Source organism: Ochotona princeps, chromosome 17 (assembly GCF_030435755.1).
Source record: "Ochotona princeps isolate mOchPri1 chromosome 17, mOchPri1.hap1, whole genome shotgun sequence".
NCBI classification, from domain to species: Eukaryota; Metazoa; Chordata; class Mammalia; order Lagomorpha; family Ochotonidae; genus Ochotona; species Ochotona princeps.
In genome coordinates this window covers 37,409,010-37,426,302 of record NC_080848.1, presented here as the reverse complement: position 1 = coordinate 37,426,302, position 17,293 = coordinate 37,409,010, and the positions used below count along the sequence as shown (strand labels likewise).

Sequence of the window (17,293 nt, the reverse complement as noted above, 5' to 3'; positions counted from 1 at the left end):
AGCCCACATTGAGGTGCCTGAGTTAAATCCACCTTTTTACTAATATACAACCTGGGAGGCAGCAGGTGTCCCCTCTCTCTCTGTGCATGTGTGTACATGTATGTGTCAGTGTGTGTGTGTGTACATGTATGTGTCAGTGTGTGTGTGTGTATCTGTGTTTCAAGTAAAATGAAAAACAAGATTTCTTGCAAAGGTTTATGTATTTGAAAGGTAGAGGTAAGAGATCTTCCATCCATTGATCCACTTCTCAAATGGCCACCAAACCCAGCTGGACCAGGCAAAAGCTAGGAGTCTGGAACTGCATCTGGGTCTCCCACATAGGTGAAGTGGCCGAAGTACTTGGATCATCTCCCACTGCCTTTTCAGGAGCATTAGCAAGGAGCTATCCAGGAAATGAAGCAGCTGGGACCGAAACCGGCACCTATTTGGGATGCCCGCACTGGAGGTGACAGCCTACCCTGATTTACCACAGCACCTGCCCCAAGTACAGCATCTGATCTTGTCACTCAGACTTCTTCAGGTAGAGATATTCCACCTGGTCACTGCAGTTTGTTCCTAGAGAAAGAGCACTCCTGCTGCCTCAAGTGAGGGTGGACATTAGAAGCCCATGTGCCACCTGTGTAGGGTCCACTTTCTCAGGTATCTGCTTTCTTGTGCTCTTCCTCTATACCCTCTGTAAATGTCATCTTAGCTATCAGGATAATCTGTTATTGAGTTTCACAAATCCTTACAGCAATTCACTAACTAAACCAATGCATGTCTCACACTGCTTGTCACATGTTTGAAATTCAGCTTTTGTATACACAAACAGCTATGGCCACCACTTGCCCTTCATGAGAAGGCAACTTTGAGAGTCTTGAAGAAAATCCTTAGGTTTCTGAGGCTCAGAAAAGCCACTCTTTTATCTGAATATTGGTTGAGCATTTTGTATCAGTCAGAATAAACCAGACAAGGATGCTGTCTAAACCAAACAGGTCAGCGGTTACAATGACGACAGTTTCACATTTCAGCTGCTCTGCCTTGCCTGGCCTCCCTCCACGACCCAGGCTGATGGAGTTGGCACCAACTGGAAGGGTGGGTACTGACTACAGTAGCAGAAGAAAGAGAAAAGCTGAGAAGGACCTCACACCACCAATGAACACTCTGGCACAGCCGCCCCACATGTCACTTCCTTTCAGATTCATCGGTCAAAACTAGATAGGTGTGGCCATCTGATGCTAAAGGAATAGAAATGTAATCCCACCTGCCTTTGTTCCCAGAAGACAAAAGGGGACAAACAGAAATTTAGCTTGCAGCCCTAATGATCAGCACAGGGTGTATGTGTGTAGGATGTTTGTGTGTGTGTGTAGGGTGTGTGTAGGGTTGTGTGTGTGTGAGGGGGTGTATGTGTGTAGGGTTGTGTGTGTGTGTGTGTAGGGTGTATGTGTGTATGTGTAGGGTGTGTGCAGGGTTGTGTGTGTGTGAGGCGGGTGTATGTGTGTAGGGTTGTGTGTGTGTGTAGGATGTATGTGTGTATGTGTAGGGTGTGTGCAGGGTTGTGTGTGTGTGAGGGGGGTGTATGTGTGTAGGGTTGTGTGTGTGTGTAGGATGTATGTGTGTATGTGTAGGGTGTGTGCAGGGTTGTGTGTGTGTGTGAGGGGGGTGTATGTGTGTAGGGTTGTGTGTGTGTGTAGGGTATATGTGTGTATGTGTAGGGTGTGTGCAGGGTTGTGATATGTGTGTGCACACATGTGGCAGTGTGCATGTGTATGTGTAGGGTGTATGTGTGTGTGTGAGAGATTCCACCTGTCCATGTTTGCAGGATTAGAAATGTTCTTCATTGCCCATCTTCAGGAAAGGCGAACCAGAACAACAGACAAGATGGCAGACTGCCAACTGGTGGTTAGGCGGACAAGGCAGCAAACTGGAAGGGCAAGAATACGTCTTCTGGAGGGCAGGGGGAGTTTGTAAGACTTCAGCAAGAAAAGCCCACCACATCCCTTCAGTATTACTACTGTAGAATACACCTTTATCTACTGGACTAACAAAAGGAGAGGGAGGAAAAAAATTAACGATTAAGACAAAGCAAAGAAAATGGTGCTACAGAGAAGGAAGGCGAAGGGCAAGAAGAGGAGGGGGAAGGTCTTCAGATGTCGAGAGACCAAGCAGACTGCCTGTGTATTCCAAGTCTCACCAGATCCTCACTTGAAAACCTCATGTATTTGTCTTTTCAATAAACAATACGTCAGCACTGTGGTAAAGGCAAGAATAGTAAAATGAAAAGAATAGGACTGGTATCTGTTATGGTGCCTTGCGTTAATTTAGCCTCTCTGCTTGCTATTCCTGTATCAGAATGTCAGCTTGAGTCCTCACTGCTCTACTCCCAAACTAGCTGCCAGCTAACGAGCCTGGGAAAGCAGTGGATGACAGCCCAAGTACCTGAGATCCTACCACCCATGGGGGAGACCAAGCTGGTGTTCCAGGCTCCTGGTTACAGCCTAGTTCATTTCTTTAAAATGAACCAAGTCGCCAGCAGGCTCCTGGGGGCTCTTCACATGTTGTTTTCTCCTAAAATGCCAGCAGATTTCTGGGGATGTAAGCAGGCTGTTGCTGTTGTATTATCTCACATATGCATGTATGTTTTATATATACATATATATATATTTTTGGAAAGGCAGAGCTAAAGAGAGGAGCAGACAGAGAAAAAAATCTTCTATCCACTGATTCACCCTCAAATGGTCACAGTGGCCGGTGCTGAGCTGATCCAAAGCCAGGAGCCAGGAGCTTCATCGGGGCATCCTATGCAGGTGTAGGGTCCCAATTGGGCCATCCACCTGTGCTTTCCCAGGCCATAAGCAGGGACCTGGATGAAAAATGGAGTAGCTGGAACACAAAGCAGCAGTCATAGGGGCTGCTGACACTTACAGGCAGAAAATTAGCCAATCAAGGGATCATGCTGGCCCCAATCTCTAAGATTTATATTATTGGATCTGGCTGTTGTGGCCACTTGGAAAGTGAACCAGTGGATGGAAAATCTCTCTCCTTCTCTCTGTAAATCTGACTTCCCAACAAAAATGAATAAATCTTAAAAAAAAAAAAAAGATTTATTTTGTTTATTGGGAAGACAGAGAATGAGAGTGAGTGAGAGAGTGAAAGAGAATCTTTCATCCACTGGTTCATTTCCCAAATGGCCACAATGGCCGAGAATGAACCAGATCAAAATCAGAAGCCAGGAGTTTCTTCCAGGTTTCCCACATGGGTTCATGGCCCAAGCACTTAGGCCATCCTCCACTGCTTTCCCAGATGCATTATCAAGACAGCTGCATCAGAAGTGGAGCATCAGGGACTTCAACCCGTGCCCATAGAGGATACTAGTGCTTCCGGCAGCTGCCTAATCTCTCCACCAGCCCCTGTTTTTCTCTTTTTTCTTTTTTCTTCTTAATTGTGAGGGAACACACAATAGAACAAATAATTTGTTCCGAATAAGAGGGGTTTAGTAGGTGTTTGGCCTAGTACTTAAGAAGCTGGTTGGGACGCCTGCATCCTAAGCAGAAATGCCTGGGTTTGAGTCCCAGCTCTGCTTCTTTGGGGTATGTGTGCTAGATTTTTTAAAAATTTATTTTATACATTAGAAGAGCAGAATGACAGAGAAAGAGGGAGGATAGAAAAAAAAAAATCTAGTCCCCAAATGGCTGCAAGATCGCAGCAGCTGTCTTTGAGCTAGGCTGAATCCAGGAGCCTAGAACTCCATGCAGGTCTCCCACAGGAGTATCAGAGGCCAAGTACTTGGGCCACCACCCACTGCCTTCCCATGTGCATTAGCAGGTCATAAGACTGGAAGCAGAGCAGCCAGGACTTAAACTGGTACTTGGATACAAGATGCTAATGTCAAAAGCAGTGGCTTAATCCTCTGTGCCACAATGCCGGCCTACCCAGCTCTATCTTCTAATTCCACCTCCCTGATAATGCAGACCCTGGGAAAGAGTGGGTGATGGATCTTTGCCTCCTGTGAGGACCATGGATTGAATTCCAAGGCTCCTGATTTCAACCTGGGTGAGCATTGGCTATCGTGGGCAGTTGGGGAATAAATCAGTAGATGGGAGATTTTTTTTGGTCTGTCTCTCTTTCTGCCCCTCAGCCCCTCAAACAAGTTACACCAAATAAACATGTAAGTACATAAATAAACAGAGGGTAGGTGTGAACCTGAGGTTACTGCTGAGCCTAACCTCTGGAGTTCTTGTTCCAACAGGAAAGGAAATCGTCTTCGGTTAAGCCGCTGCATCAATTTTGAATTGCTGCTTTTAACAATTTACTAAAACAACATCAATCTCTTATCTTACAGTTTTGTAGGTCACATGTCTGATGAGGGTCTCACTGATCTAAAACCAAGGCCTTAGGCCAGCACTGAGGCACAGTGAGCAAATGCAGCTTTTCCTTATGGACACTGATTGGCGTCCCAGGTGCTCTACTTCCTATCCAGCTCACTGCTAATGGCTTGGAAAAGAAGCAGAGGGTGGCCCAAGTGCTTGAGCTCATGCATCCCCATGGAAGACTCAGATGAAACTCCTGGCTTCTGGCTTTGGCTTGGCCCAATCCCGGCTACTGTAGCCATTGGGGAGTGATCAGTGGATGGAAGATCTCTCTGTGTCTCTCCCCACCCACCATGCTTTGTCTTTCAAGTAAATAAACAAAAGCTTAAATAAAACTAATAAAATCAAGATGTCGGCTGAGACATGTTCCTCCCCAGAAGGTGTGGGAGGGTCACTTGTTTTCCAGTCCTTTCTGGTTTTTGGAGGTGGTACATGCTTCCTGGCTCACAGCCTCCTTTCTTCACCTAAGAAGTCAGACACAATGAACTGAGTCCTTACAACTGCATTACTCTGATCCCTCTTGCTTCTTGCTTCTACTTTGGAGATCTTTGTGATTACAGTCCCACCCAGCTAATCCAGAATAATCTCTCCATGTTCATTTGATTATATTTGCAAAGTAGCTTTGGGAAGAAAAAAAACCACATTTAATTGAAAGGCAGAGTTTCAGAGAGAGAGAGAAATAAAATCTCCCATAGGTTGATTCACTCCCCAAATTGCTGCAATGGCTAGGGCTAGACCAGGTCAAAGCCAGGAATTTTGAACTCTATCCGAGTCTGCCAAGCGAGTGGCAGGGGAACAAACACTTCTGCTGTTTTCCCAGGCACATTAGCAGGGAGCTGGATTGGAAGTGGAGCAGCCAGGATTCAAACCAATGTCCATTCATATGGGATGTCTATATTGTGGGTAGTGGCTTTATCTGCTGTGCCACAAGGGCAGATCTGCAAAAGGTCTTTTTTGCCATGTGAGATAATGTACTCTTGGGTACCAGGGGTAAGCATTCAGACATCTTTGGGGCCCTTATTTGGTATACATGGCAAATAGTTTCCCATTACTTGCAGCCAAATGCACTCCTGTGACCCAGCTCCTAGGTCCTGAGGAAGCAGGGAAGACTTCACAGAGGAGGTAGCCTCCTAGCCAAGAACAGAAGGATGGATTAGAATTTGGGACAATATAGAGAACCTTTCGGAAAAGTACAGAGGGGTGAGTATGTGAGGTGTTTTGGAGACAGTCAGCAGCTCAGAACTACCAGAGCCCCAAGCGTATACCCGTGTGGGTGGGGGAGATGGAGATGAGGGTAGAACTGGACATGGTTGGCCTGGCACATTTGCATCTAAGACTCTTAGAGTGTAGGCTGCGGGCAACAGGGAGCCACAGATGAAAGCAATCAGGCATGGGGATTATGGCAATCATTTGGTCTTAATGCAAAATACAACTAGGGGTGCTGGAAGCGGAAGTCGTTGTTATGGCAGAGACTTAGATGAGGAGTAACGACAGCTATACGCTCATCCACTTTTATAGTGCACCTCTTAATGTGACAGGCACACGCCTTTCTACCAAGGCAAACACACAAGCTGAAACACAGCCTCTGGTCACCATGCTAACCATGGTATTTCAAGTATGGGACCTTTAACTCCAACCTGAACCCAGGAAACATAAAACCGGGTGGGGTGGGTCTCAGAGGAGCTAAGGCCAAGCCTGGGGCCTGTGCTGTGGAGCAACGGCTTGACTCCAGGCTGCTACGCTTCTGATACAGCTCCCTTTTAATGCCCCTGGGAAAGCAGCAGAAGATGGTCCAAGTACCTGGGCCTCTGCTGTCCACATGAGAGACTAGAATGGAGCTGGACTCTCGGTTTCAGCCTGACCTAGCCCCAGCCATTGCAGCCTTTTGGGAAAGCAACTAACAGGTGGAAGATCTTTTCTCTGCCTCTTCCTCTCTCTTTGCCAGTCTTTCACATAAATCCCTCTCCGTTTTTTTTTTTTTTTAAAGATTTATTATTATTGGAAAGCCGGATATACAGAGAGGAGGAGAGACAGAGAGGAAGATCTTCCATGCGATGATTCACTCCCCAAGTGAGCCGCAACGGGCTGATGCGCGCCGATCCGAAGCCGGGAACCTGGAACCTCTTCCAGGTCTCCCACAGGGGTGCAGGGTCCCAATGCATTGGGCCGTCCTCGACTGCTTTCCCAGGCCACAAGCAGGGAGCTGGATGGGAAGTGGAGCTGCCGGGATTAGAACCGGCACCCATATGGGATCCCAGTGCATTCAAGGCAAGGACTTTAGCCGCCGGGCCCTCCATCTTCTTTTTTTTAAGCCAAGTCCTGTCACAGGGTACAGGACCAGCATAACACCAAGAGAAGGAATGAAGAGATTGATAGCCATTCTGTGGACACATCTCACTTAAACAAGCTCTGACGTTCCTTCAGATTTAGTCTAAATCACTGGCAAATTAGAAAAAGGTATGAAGCCAGTGTTGTGGCATAGTAGGTTAAGCCACAGCCTATGACGCCTGCAACTTATATGGATACTCATTTGGGTCCTGCCTACTTCACTTCACATCAAACTCCCTGCTAGTGCAATTCAGAAGGAAGTAAGATGGCCAAAGTACTTGAGCTATCCACATGGGAGCCCTTTACGTAATTTCTGACTCCTGGCTTCAGCCCTGCTCAGTCCCAGCCTTTGCAGCCATTTGGGACGCGAATCAGCAGACGGGAGATAGCGCTCTCACTTTTCTCTCACACGTTCTTTTTTCTCTCTGTATCTCAGCCTTTCAAACCAATAAGCAAAATCTTATTTAAAAAAATGGGGGGGGTTGATTGACACCATTGTGGGGAGGCCTGGACTCAGGGCTCACCACACCTGATGAAAATGATCTGCAATCAGTGAACAGCAGTGATTGCCCAACTTCATGAAGGTGCTAAAACCCTGACTGTACTTATCAGAAAAGGAGAACCTTAGAATATGAGTTATCCCTCAATAAGAAATTGATTAGCTCTCAAACTAGAGGAAAAATGACCCCACCTCTTGGTGCCATGTTATCCCCGGCTTGTTAGCTGAGCAGCCAATCCTCAGGGGAGACTCGTTTTTCTTTTCTTTCTTTTTTTTTTTTACAAGACCTCTCTGAACTGTCAATGCGAGCAGGTAGGTGAAACACTTAACACAGTGCTTCACAGATAGTAGGTGCTAACTATATCCCCTTACCCAGCCTCTGAGGTGCCAATAACATTTTTAAAAATAATCATCTTCTTGGCAGCTGAAGACACAAGCCCTAGGCAACCTCTTTCAGACTGTGTCACCTCAGGCAAACTACAGCAGGGATCAGAGGCGAAGACGGGAAGGGGAGCTGGAGCTGACGCTCGCTGCACAAAGCCTGCGGATTTTTCTGAGCACTGCGGAAAGAACCACGTGGTGTAAAAAACACACACAGCTACACCAGACAGAGAGCCACGGTAAGAAAAGCCGGCTGGGCACCGAGATTTCTGCTGGCAATTCTAAGAGTCGTACACAAACAGGTGCCAGGGTCCACACAGCCAGATCTGCTGCTCTGGCACCTACACAGGCCCATGTGACCACAACACAGCCCTGAGGCTGAGATGCCCCAATGTCCCACCTTTCTTGCTATGCTTTGCTCTAAACCAGAACACACCTTACACAACCAGAATTTTCTACCTCTGCACCTTGGCAAACGATTTATTTCTTTTTTCCCCCCACTGGACATCTCATTTGTAACTATTCTAAAATCAATGAGGTACTTACCAAGTGCCCCGTCACGTGCCCGGCCTCGTGAGAAAAAGTTATGGGAGGGAAAAAGCAGCCAAAGCCTGCCGTCTCTGCTCTCAAGCAGCCAACTAACCTCTTAGTCCGAGAGCCACACTACACAATCAACATTTAAAAGGCATCGTGCCTTGCACAGAGCAGTGACTGTTGTTGCTTGTCCACTGGCCGATGAATTAATAGACGACACCATAATAAGGCGATTGTGCCGTGTGGGGCTCACTTGAAGAACCACAAGATGGCTTGGAGTAGCTGGAAAAGGTTTGTGCCAGAGGCTGCTAGCTGCCTGCTCCCTATCAATGCTTCCATTTTCCCCTTGGGACACAGCCTCTATTTTCCTAGAGGTGGCCACGTGCCCAGATCAAATACTACGAGTCCCAGCCTCCCTTGTGGCCGGAGGTGGCTCAGGAGATGCAAACAGAAGACAGGCTTCTAGGAAAGTGCCTTGGAAGGCAGATCAGATCAACGCTGCCACTCACTGACTGCTGCCACTCACTGACTGCTAGGCTCTTCTTCCAGTTCTAAGATCTGCCTGCAGCGTGAACCTGGGGCTGGGTGGGACTGGGAGGCAACCTTGAGAATCCAACAGCCTGATCGCTTCTAGGTCTTTCGGCTAAGATCAAGTGTGAGAATACAACAGCCGGACGACCAAAAAGCCTGGGCTGAGACTCACCACGCTGTCCCTGCTCTGCTTGTATGTGACAGATAAACAAAGATGTGTCTCGTTTAAGCCACTTTGCTGAGGGGTGGATTGTCATCTGCAGCAAAGCAGTCCCAAGGTTCTGAGGAAAAGCCAGACCTTAAAGGAGCGGTTGGCTCTGGGACCAAGGACACGTAGGTAGGAGGGCATCTCTAACACCAGAGAAACACAGGAGAGGACACTGGTGGGAATGCATAGCAGCTGTGAGCAGGTAACAGAGTGGGAAATAAGGGGAAGCCAGGCATCAGGGGAGACAGGGGGCTCGATGCAACGAGGACCACAAGGACCAAGAACGCTGCTCCCCCAGCAGACCTGCAGGCTGGTAGCGGTGAGCCTGGCGGTGGAGAGGTAGGGGCTTGGGAGCGTCAAGACAGGAAGACACACAAACACGAGCCGTGACCTGCTCCTCCAACTGAGTTCCCGGACTCGTACCACCTGAGGTCTATCCCACACCACGCACTTAGGCACATCATCTCATTTGGCGTCACAGCAGGTCTACGAAACGGGTCCTCCTACTCTCTGCATTCCATACATCAGGCAGAACACAGAGAGCGCTGCTAATTCACCTTCAGGTGAGATCAAGCCCATTCTCAGGAAAATGTTTGCATGATTATTCCAAAACCAGAAAGGAAAAAGACCCTTATTCACAACGTAAAGACCCACAGCCAAACACAGACCCTATTGCTTTGGGAATTCACTAGAAGAAAACCAAAGAGACCACAGGGATAGGTTAGCTTTTCAGGGGCCAGTGGTGTGGTACAGAAGGATAAGTCACCATCTGCAATGGCACCAGCGTCTGCTATTGGAATGGTTGTTCCAGTCCCAGCTGTTCCACTCCTGATCCAGCTCCCTGCTAATGCATCAGGGGAGGCGGCAAAGATGGCCTGAGAGCTTCGGCCCCTGTCACACGTGTGGGATATCTGGATGGAATCCCTGGCTCCAGCATTGCCCTGGTACAGCCTTGGCTACTGGGGCCACGTGGGGGAATGAATCAGAGGATGGAAAATCTCCCTGTCGATCACTCCGTCTTGTAAATAAATATATCTCTAAAACATAGTTTTTCAGACTTGTATGTTTATTACTTGTACAGAAGGAAGCAATTGTTAAACAAACCCACTCATCACCCTCTGGCAGGCCATAAAGTGTTCACGAGATGCAGATGGGGGAGGAGGGTGGCAGGCAGATACTGGAGAGCTGGCAGTGATGCAAAGTCAGCTCCAGTTACAGATGAACCACAGCAAAGCACCAGCTCATGTGTCTCAAATCATTTTTTTTTTAATATCGCTCCACAACAGGGATTGACAAAAAAAAAGTATTCTATCACATTGGAGTCTTAAAATTCAATACTTTGAATTAAGCTATTCAGCCACAGCCACTGAGCACAAGGAATTCTTCCTGGAGCAATCATCTCATTAGTCACTGACCGGAAGGGGGAAATAAACCTGTCAGGTTACAAATGAACCAGGTAACATGAGTACCCAATTGAAAATGCATTTCCCATGAAGATCAGAAGTAAAATCTCTCTACTGGCAGAATCTGATGGTGGGGCCTCCCAAAGAGGAAAACCTGGCATTCTTTGATTCAGAATAGCACCCCAGGCTGGAAGCTAACATGTTTGGCTCTGCAGATTAACCCAAGTTCAAACATAGATTCCACCACACACTGGCCACATGTGACTTGGGGCAAGTTTCTTTACCCCTCTAGTCTTAGCCCCTGTATCTTTAGGACATCATGAAGGGCACACATTTGGTGCAGAGGCTGAGTTCCTGCCTCGGACTACAGTGCATGGTTTGAGTCCTGGATGTGTTTGGGATTCCAGCTTCCTGTGAATGTACATGTGGGAGGCAGCAGGGGAAGGCTCACAGATCCATGCTCCTGTTGCCCATGGGGACACCTGAATGAAGCTCCTGGCTCCTGCCTGCAGCCTGGCACAGCTCTGACCATGACAGGCATCTGGAAGAATAACTCTCTCCATCTTTGTCTCTCAAATGATCTTCTTTCCAAGTCAAAATCAATAAAAATTTATTAACTGAAAGGAATGACACAAAAACAAAGCGAAGATGCTGTAAGACTGCAGGAGACAGTCTGAGTGTTGTTCTCAGCTTCAGATTTCAAGATGGGAGAGGCTGTGGGATAAGTTGAAAACAGCCTTATCCAGCGACTTGGAGGGTCATGTGTACATGACCTTGAGGCTGCTCCCAGGTCTCCAGGATCCTTGTCTGCAGAGATTTCCTCCTAGTATCAGGCTCCTGCACGTCAGTGGGCTTCCAAATAGCATTCATTTACCTGTTTCTGGATTTTAATTTTTATTTCATTTATTTGAAAGGCAGAGTGATATCACAAGAGAATGCGAAACAGAGAAAGGCATCTTTCACTGACTGTTCACATTTCTAAATAGTCTGCAATAGCCAGAGCTGGGCCAGGCCAAAGTCAAAACACAAGAGCTTCATCCAGGTTTCCCATGTGGGTGGCAGGGGCCCAAGTTCTTCAACCATCTTCTAATACTTTCTCAGGCACATTAGCAGGGAAATTGATTGGAAGTAGAGCAGCCAGAACACACACCAGCACCTATATGGGATTGTAGTGTCACAAGCCATGGCTTAATCCACCATACTATAACTCCAGCCCCTAAACCTAAAGCTTTAACGACAAGGGCCAAAAGTATGGTGAAAACTTTGAAAGTGGGCAACCAATCCTTGTTTAAGTCTCAGCCCTTAACACAACCTGGTACGATGCAGGACCTTAGTAAGCTCTTGCTGAGGGGACTGGAAGAAAGAAAGGAATGGGTTCCCAGGCCAGCCACATACAGACCACTTGTCTCCAGAGAGCAAATTTGAAAACAAAGAATAAGTGTTGTCAATTTAGAAATATTAATAATATTTGTCAACTGAGTAGTTTATGCCAATCACCTCTGGGCTTTGCTAGAAAGGTATATTGTGTTTGGTTCCCAAGAGGCGCAGACCCATACTGCAGAAAGGATGGCTGTAACAACCTCAAGCAAAGGACACGGCACCCAACTTGACGGCAGCGGCCACCCAGAATCATCTCCACAGGCAGGCATGCTGCTATGTGTGCCCAAGAGTGGCCAGCCAGTGGGGGAAGCCTGGAATCCAGCATGTGGCCTGTTACCTCTGAAGCCAGGTCCACCCAAGGAGCCCCACAGACAGAAGACAGCCCTGCTGGCTGACCTCCACAGCAGATGGTCTAGAGGTTGCTGGGGACTTCCAGGATGGGGAAAACAACAGCGCTGCACACAGAGACACACACCACAAGTGCATATATGGACGTCATGGTCCCTGTGCGCCAGGTGCTCTGCTCCACTCCCAATATTTCCTTGTATTTAATCTTCACAGGTATCCTGGAAGGTAGGTACTAATATGTGAAGTACTGCAATTGGGTGTTGCAAGAATGGACATGGGTGCCAGTCGGCCTGGATGCTACTTAGAAGATGAGTATCTTTGGGCAGGGTTATTTAAGCTCTCCATGTTTCTCCTATGGAAAATGGATTTTAGTCGTTGTGGTACAGAAATGAATTAATACAGAGAAAGTGCTCACAACAGAAGCTGGCCAAAGTTGAGCACCATGTTAGCTTTTTCTCGCTACTGATTTCTGATGGCAGAGAGTGAGGCTTGGGCAGCTTAGGATCCAAGCCCCCTGCTTGCTGGGGCAGAGCCAGGGCACAGACAGGTGTGATTTCACAGCACACAAGCCCCAACACAGCTGATTCTGACCACACTTGACCCCCACTCCACTCACAGCACCATCCTCATCCCACATTCCTACATAGCTTCATCTTTTTCTGGTCCCAAGGCAGAAAGAAGGTACTAATTGCACTGGCATTCTAATTTATTCCACTCTGACTTTGCACCCACCTGTGGGAGGAAAAAAAAATGCAAACATGTTTTGGTTTAAGGATCTGCTTCAGGCCTTCCTAGCTGAGGCCTCACAAGCTCTCTTTCTCCAGGAAACCCTGAGGCTGAAGCCAAGCTGGAATTTCCAATACAATCTAGCCTAGAGTGTCCAAGCTGGGCGTAACAGCTGGAACACAGGGAGAAACTGTAATCCAGCAAAGCAACTTGCCTCACAAGGCCAGAACTCCACTCTGCCCCAAGAAATACCCTGCTGCCCAGAAGGCTCCAGGAAGAAGTAGAACCTTACTAGAAGCAAAAGATATGTATGCCCCGAACAACCAAGCCTATGTCTGGAAGTGGGAAGCTTTGAGGAGTCAGCTAAAAGAAAAGCAAACTGCAGTAGTGGATGATACTATGGTGCTTAGATTAGGCCAGGACCTGGCTAGCTTTAGAGATTTGAATGTTAATGGTTTCCAACCCTTTTTATCCAACTCATCCACATCAGTCCCCAGTATACACTCACACACAGAGCTATAATTGAAAGTTTAACATTGAATAATGCCATCACACACTCTGGTAGTTTCTATTATCTCCATCCCATTAAAAATACATCATCCAGGGCCCAGTGCGAGGGCTCAATGGCTAAATCCTCACCTTCCACACACCAGAATTTCATATGGGTACCGGTTCGTGTCCTGGCTGCTCTGCTTTCCAACCAGCTCCTTCCTTATGGCCTGGGAAAGCAGTAGAGGACTGCCCAACGTCTTGAAACCCTGCACCCACATGGCAGACCTAGAAAGCTCCTGGCTCCTGGCTTCAGACAGGCTCAGCTCTAGCCTTTGTAGTTGCTTGGGGAGTGAACCAGCAGATGAAAGATCTTTCTGTTTCTCCTTCTTTCTGTAAATCTGATCTGCCTTTCCAATAATTATAGATAAATCTTTAAATATATATATATATATATATATATATATATATATATACACATAGATATTATCCACTGGATATTTGTGGGACATTGCATACATGTTAGACACTGTTTTGTAGGACTTGAGACTACATCAGTGAATGAGACAAAAATTTCTCCTCTCCTGGAGCTTGCATCTCACTGGTGAGAGTGCATCATGCTCCAAAACGGTAGTCTGAGATAGTCAGCTGCTGGGTGCTAAAGCAAGAACGCAGGGCAGGCCAGGGAGGAGAGGGTCAAGGAAAGCCTCAGAATGTTGCCCCTGCCAGCTGCACTGATCTCAGGTGGCAAACACTGCATGAAAACCCCTGTCCCTGACAGGGCATTCCAAAGTGGATGTTGGCAGGCTCCTTCTGTTGTCCGTGTACACACACACACCTGGGTGTGACTAGGGGCATGCAGGAATGCATACGCTGGCCCACTCTCATTCACTTTCTCTCTGAAGAGGATCTGGAGCCGGGAAGCAGGGCTCCACAGACACCTGTGCAGAGGTCCTCTACACAAGCACCCCCTTTCGGAAGGACCTGAATTATAGCTTAGGTACCATCGGCCAGAGCCACAACTCCCGGACATGCACCCTGGTAACAGTCTTCAGTGCAGAAGAAGAAAAGTCACTGGAAGACCAGTTCCTGAGCTCAGGGGCAGCACCAGTTCACAGCTGGCACAGCTCATGGCACCCTGTATGCTAAGGCTCCACAGAGGAAAAGGTGACCTCTCATGGGAGTCAACATTATACCCTGAGGGAAATGCCGTACACTGGGCACACCTGGTGCGGTGACCGATGTGGGTCTCAGGGGACAAGGGATTGCAGCCAGCGCTACTAAAGCCAGTGCCACTTGGGCAGCTTCCACTGAGGGCATGTGGAACTTGGCACTGGAGAAGAAACTTCAGATGCCTGCTTCAAGTTAAAGGGGTGCAATAAAAATGTTACTAGCCTATGGCAAAGGCACTACCTATGGGAAAAGCAGCCAATCTGCTAATGAATAAGTGTGATTGATCAAAACAGATGACTGGAAGAGCTTTCCAAATGTGCCACTTCAGCAAAGCAGAGTTTTTTATTCAAATGCAAACGCATCCAGATAAGATCTAATAATGGAAATTCTGGAACAATCCCAGCACCATCAGCCTTGCTCTTTTTCCTCCTTCAGTGAGCAGAAAGGCATCTCAAGCTCCTGGCTGCAGTTTCACCCAAGCCGACCTGACCATCTGCTGGCCTTGTGGCTGAGTGCCAAGACACAGCAAAGCTTCAATCTCCAGGCCACCCCATGACCCCCACCTAACCTTTCTCTGCAGCCTCACTTCCATTGAGTTGGGTAAACTTACAACATTGTCACCCACTTGTTTAGTATTGGCTCACTGGGCTTTTACTATGTGCAAGGCACCATGGCGACCACCTCAGGGGGGACTCAGATCAGGTCCTACCCACAGCAACAAGGGCACAGATGACAGAAGGCCCCGGGCACGGTCTCAGCATATGCCAAAAAGCACTTCATCTTTCCAAGCTCCAGTTTCTTCATTTATCAAATGAAGGCACGACCTGACTTCAGGGCACTATGCCAGCTGAAAACCATCAGAAACTTTGCTGCCTTCTCAGGCTCCCAGGAGGCCCGGAAACTGGGAAGAGGACAGAGAGGCTTTCTACGAAGCAGTGTCTGGAGAAAAAGAAAAGGGGCAGGTAGCAGCAAAAGGTGGATGGAGTGGCATGAGGGTTCTGAAAGGCTGCTGGCACATTTTGGCCTTGGCACATGGTACAGGCTGGAGAAGATGAGAAGTACCTTCAGAAAATAAACTGGAGGAGCCAGATTTGCACACCCAAGAACCTGGGGGCCAAGCCAGGCAGTTCGCACAAAGAAGGATGTTTTCTGGGCCACCTGTGGAGATGGGCTTTGGGGGGAGGGGTGGCTGCGGAGAAAGAGGTCGCAACACAGGCCCCTCTGACCCTGCCCTGGCCAAACTCCTAACGCTGTTTTGATCAACCTGCCCAAGCCCCATATCAATCTTTTTTAAGTTCTACAAACAGCTTCAAGGTAAACAGGGAAAGCTCAACCTCCTTTTCCCCAGACGTGGGAGATCAAACAGGACCGCCAAGGTTGGCCAAGGAGGGGCTGCAGGAGGCCAGAAGCAGCCCGGGTAGGTGGCCGCACGCGGGGCAGGGCAGCCAGGAATCGGATGCACCTACCTGCGGAGGAGCCGTCCTCGTGGTCCGAACTGTTGTGGCTGCAGTCGCTGCCCCTCTCGGGCGAGCTGTGACAGGGCGAGTCCCGCTCCGCCACCCGCAAGAACCTCTTGCGTCGCCACCGGGGGAAGTGCTCGCGGGCCCCGCGCCGGAGGGGCTCATCCTCAGCCAGGGGCGAGCCGCGGCCATCCTTGGCCTCTGTCTCCAACTGTTCCAGATCGCGGCTCCGGCGGTGCTGCCGCCGGCCCCCGGGAATGAGGTGCAACCAGCGGTGAGGGCTGCACGCCCGTGTCCGCTTCTCGGCTTCATCGCGGGTCCCGAAACGGCAGGGAGCCATGAGTAAGTGGCCGAGGATGAATTTCTCATTCAGATCTACCATCTCGAAGTCGTGGTCACTGCTGTCCCCTCCATCGTCTGCGCCCGAAGCCTCCGGCTCACCCTCCTCCGAACCCCGCCCCGCGCTGGTCCCTGGGGACTGCTCCTCTCCCGGGACGCGGGGAGAGGAGCCATCGCAGCCGGGGGGCGCGCAGTCTTCCCGCGGCCGGAACAGCAAGCGCGGCTGCAGCAGTTGATGGTGGATGGCGGCAGTCAGGCTGCGCACCGCGCCCCCGGCGCCAGTCGCCCCCGGCCAGGCGGGGAGGTCCGGGAACGCGCAAGGAGATGATTCGGCCGGGGTCCCCACCTTGGGGTCCGTGTGCGCCGGGTCCAAAGGGCCCCTGCCTCCATCACTCGCTGCGCTTTCCTTCTCCTCCCGCGGTGCCTGCTCCGGCCCGGCCGGCTCCGGCTTCTCAGCCAAGGCTTCCCCGCTGCAGCCGGCTCCTCCCGCCGCGCGTCGGCAGCCGAGGTTCTGCTGCTCCCCGGCGAGGGCGGCCTCCAGGTAGGAAATTTTGAACTTCTCCTCAGCCAGCACCTGTTGCAGTCGCTTCAGGTTGACTTTGCAGCGCTCCAGCTCCCGCTCCATGTCCAACACCGAGTCCAGCTTCATGACCGGTGCCTCCTCTCCAGGAAACTCGGCCTGCCAGTGGCGTTCGAACTCCTGTGGATCCCACATTCCGGGCGCCCCGTCGGGCCTCCGGGGCCAGGTCCTGTGCGCCTGCCCTGAGCTTCAGCCACTAAAGAGAAAATGAGAAAAAAAAAAATAAAAGTTTTTTCCCTTCCGCTCTTGTGCCTTTTTTTTTTTTCTTCTTCTGGGTTTCGCCTTCTTGACGTAAGCAGCCACCCGCGGCGGCGGCCCGGGGCAGTCCCAGGAGGGACGCAGACCCTGCTGGCTGCAGCTCCCAGCGCCGGGCCTGGCGTTGTCCAGTGCTAGGGCTTGCGGAGAGCCACGGCAGGGACCGGCGCGTTGCGCAGCTCCGGCCGCAGCGCGCGCAGTCCACACAGTTCTCTGCAGCCTGGCGCGGGGCGCGCGGCCGGCAGGAGGCGGGGACCCCGGCGAGGGAGCGCGCGGGGCGTCCTGGGCCCGAGCCAAGCTCCCGCTCTCG

The 17,293-nt window shown here is 49.7% G+C and overlaps 1 protein-coding gene across 2 annotated transcripts in view; it reads right to left on the bottom strand.

Moving 5' to 3' along the window:
- Positions 1 to 16,961, bottom strand: part of ABR (ABR activator of RhoGEF and GTPase) — a 176,369-nt gene extending 159,408 nt beyond the window's left edge. The window contains exon 1 of one of the 2 annotated variants that reach the window (XM_058676101.1): positions 15,816 to 16,961. In XM_058676101.1, the coding sequence (XP_058532084.1) occupies positions 15,816 to 16,863 (1,048 nt within the window). In that variant the 5' untranslated portion in view covers positions 16,864 to 16,961. The remainder of the gene's footprint in view (positions 1 to 15,815) is intronic. The other variant, XM_058676102.1, reaches the window with a different exon arrangement.
- Positions 16,962 to 17,293: the final 332 nt, after the last annotated feature.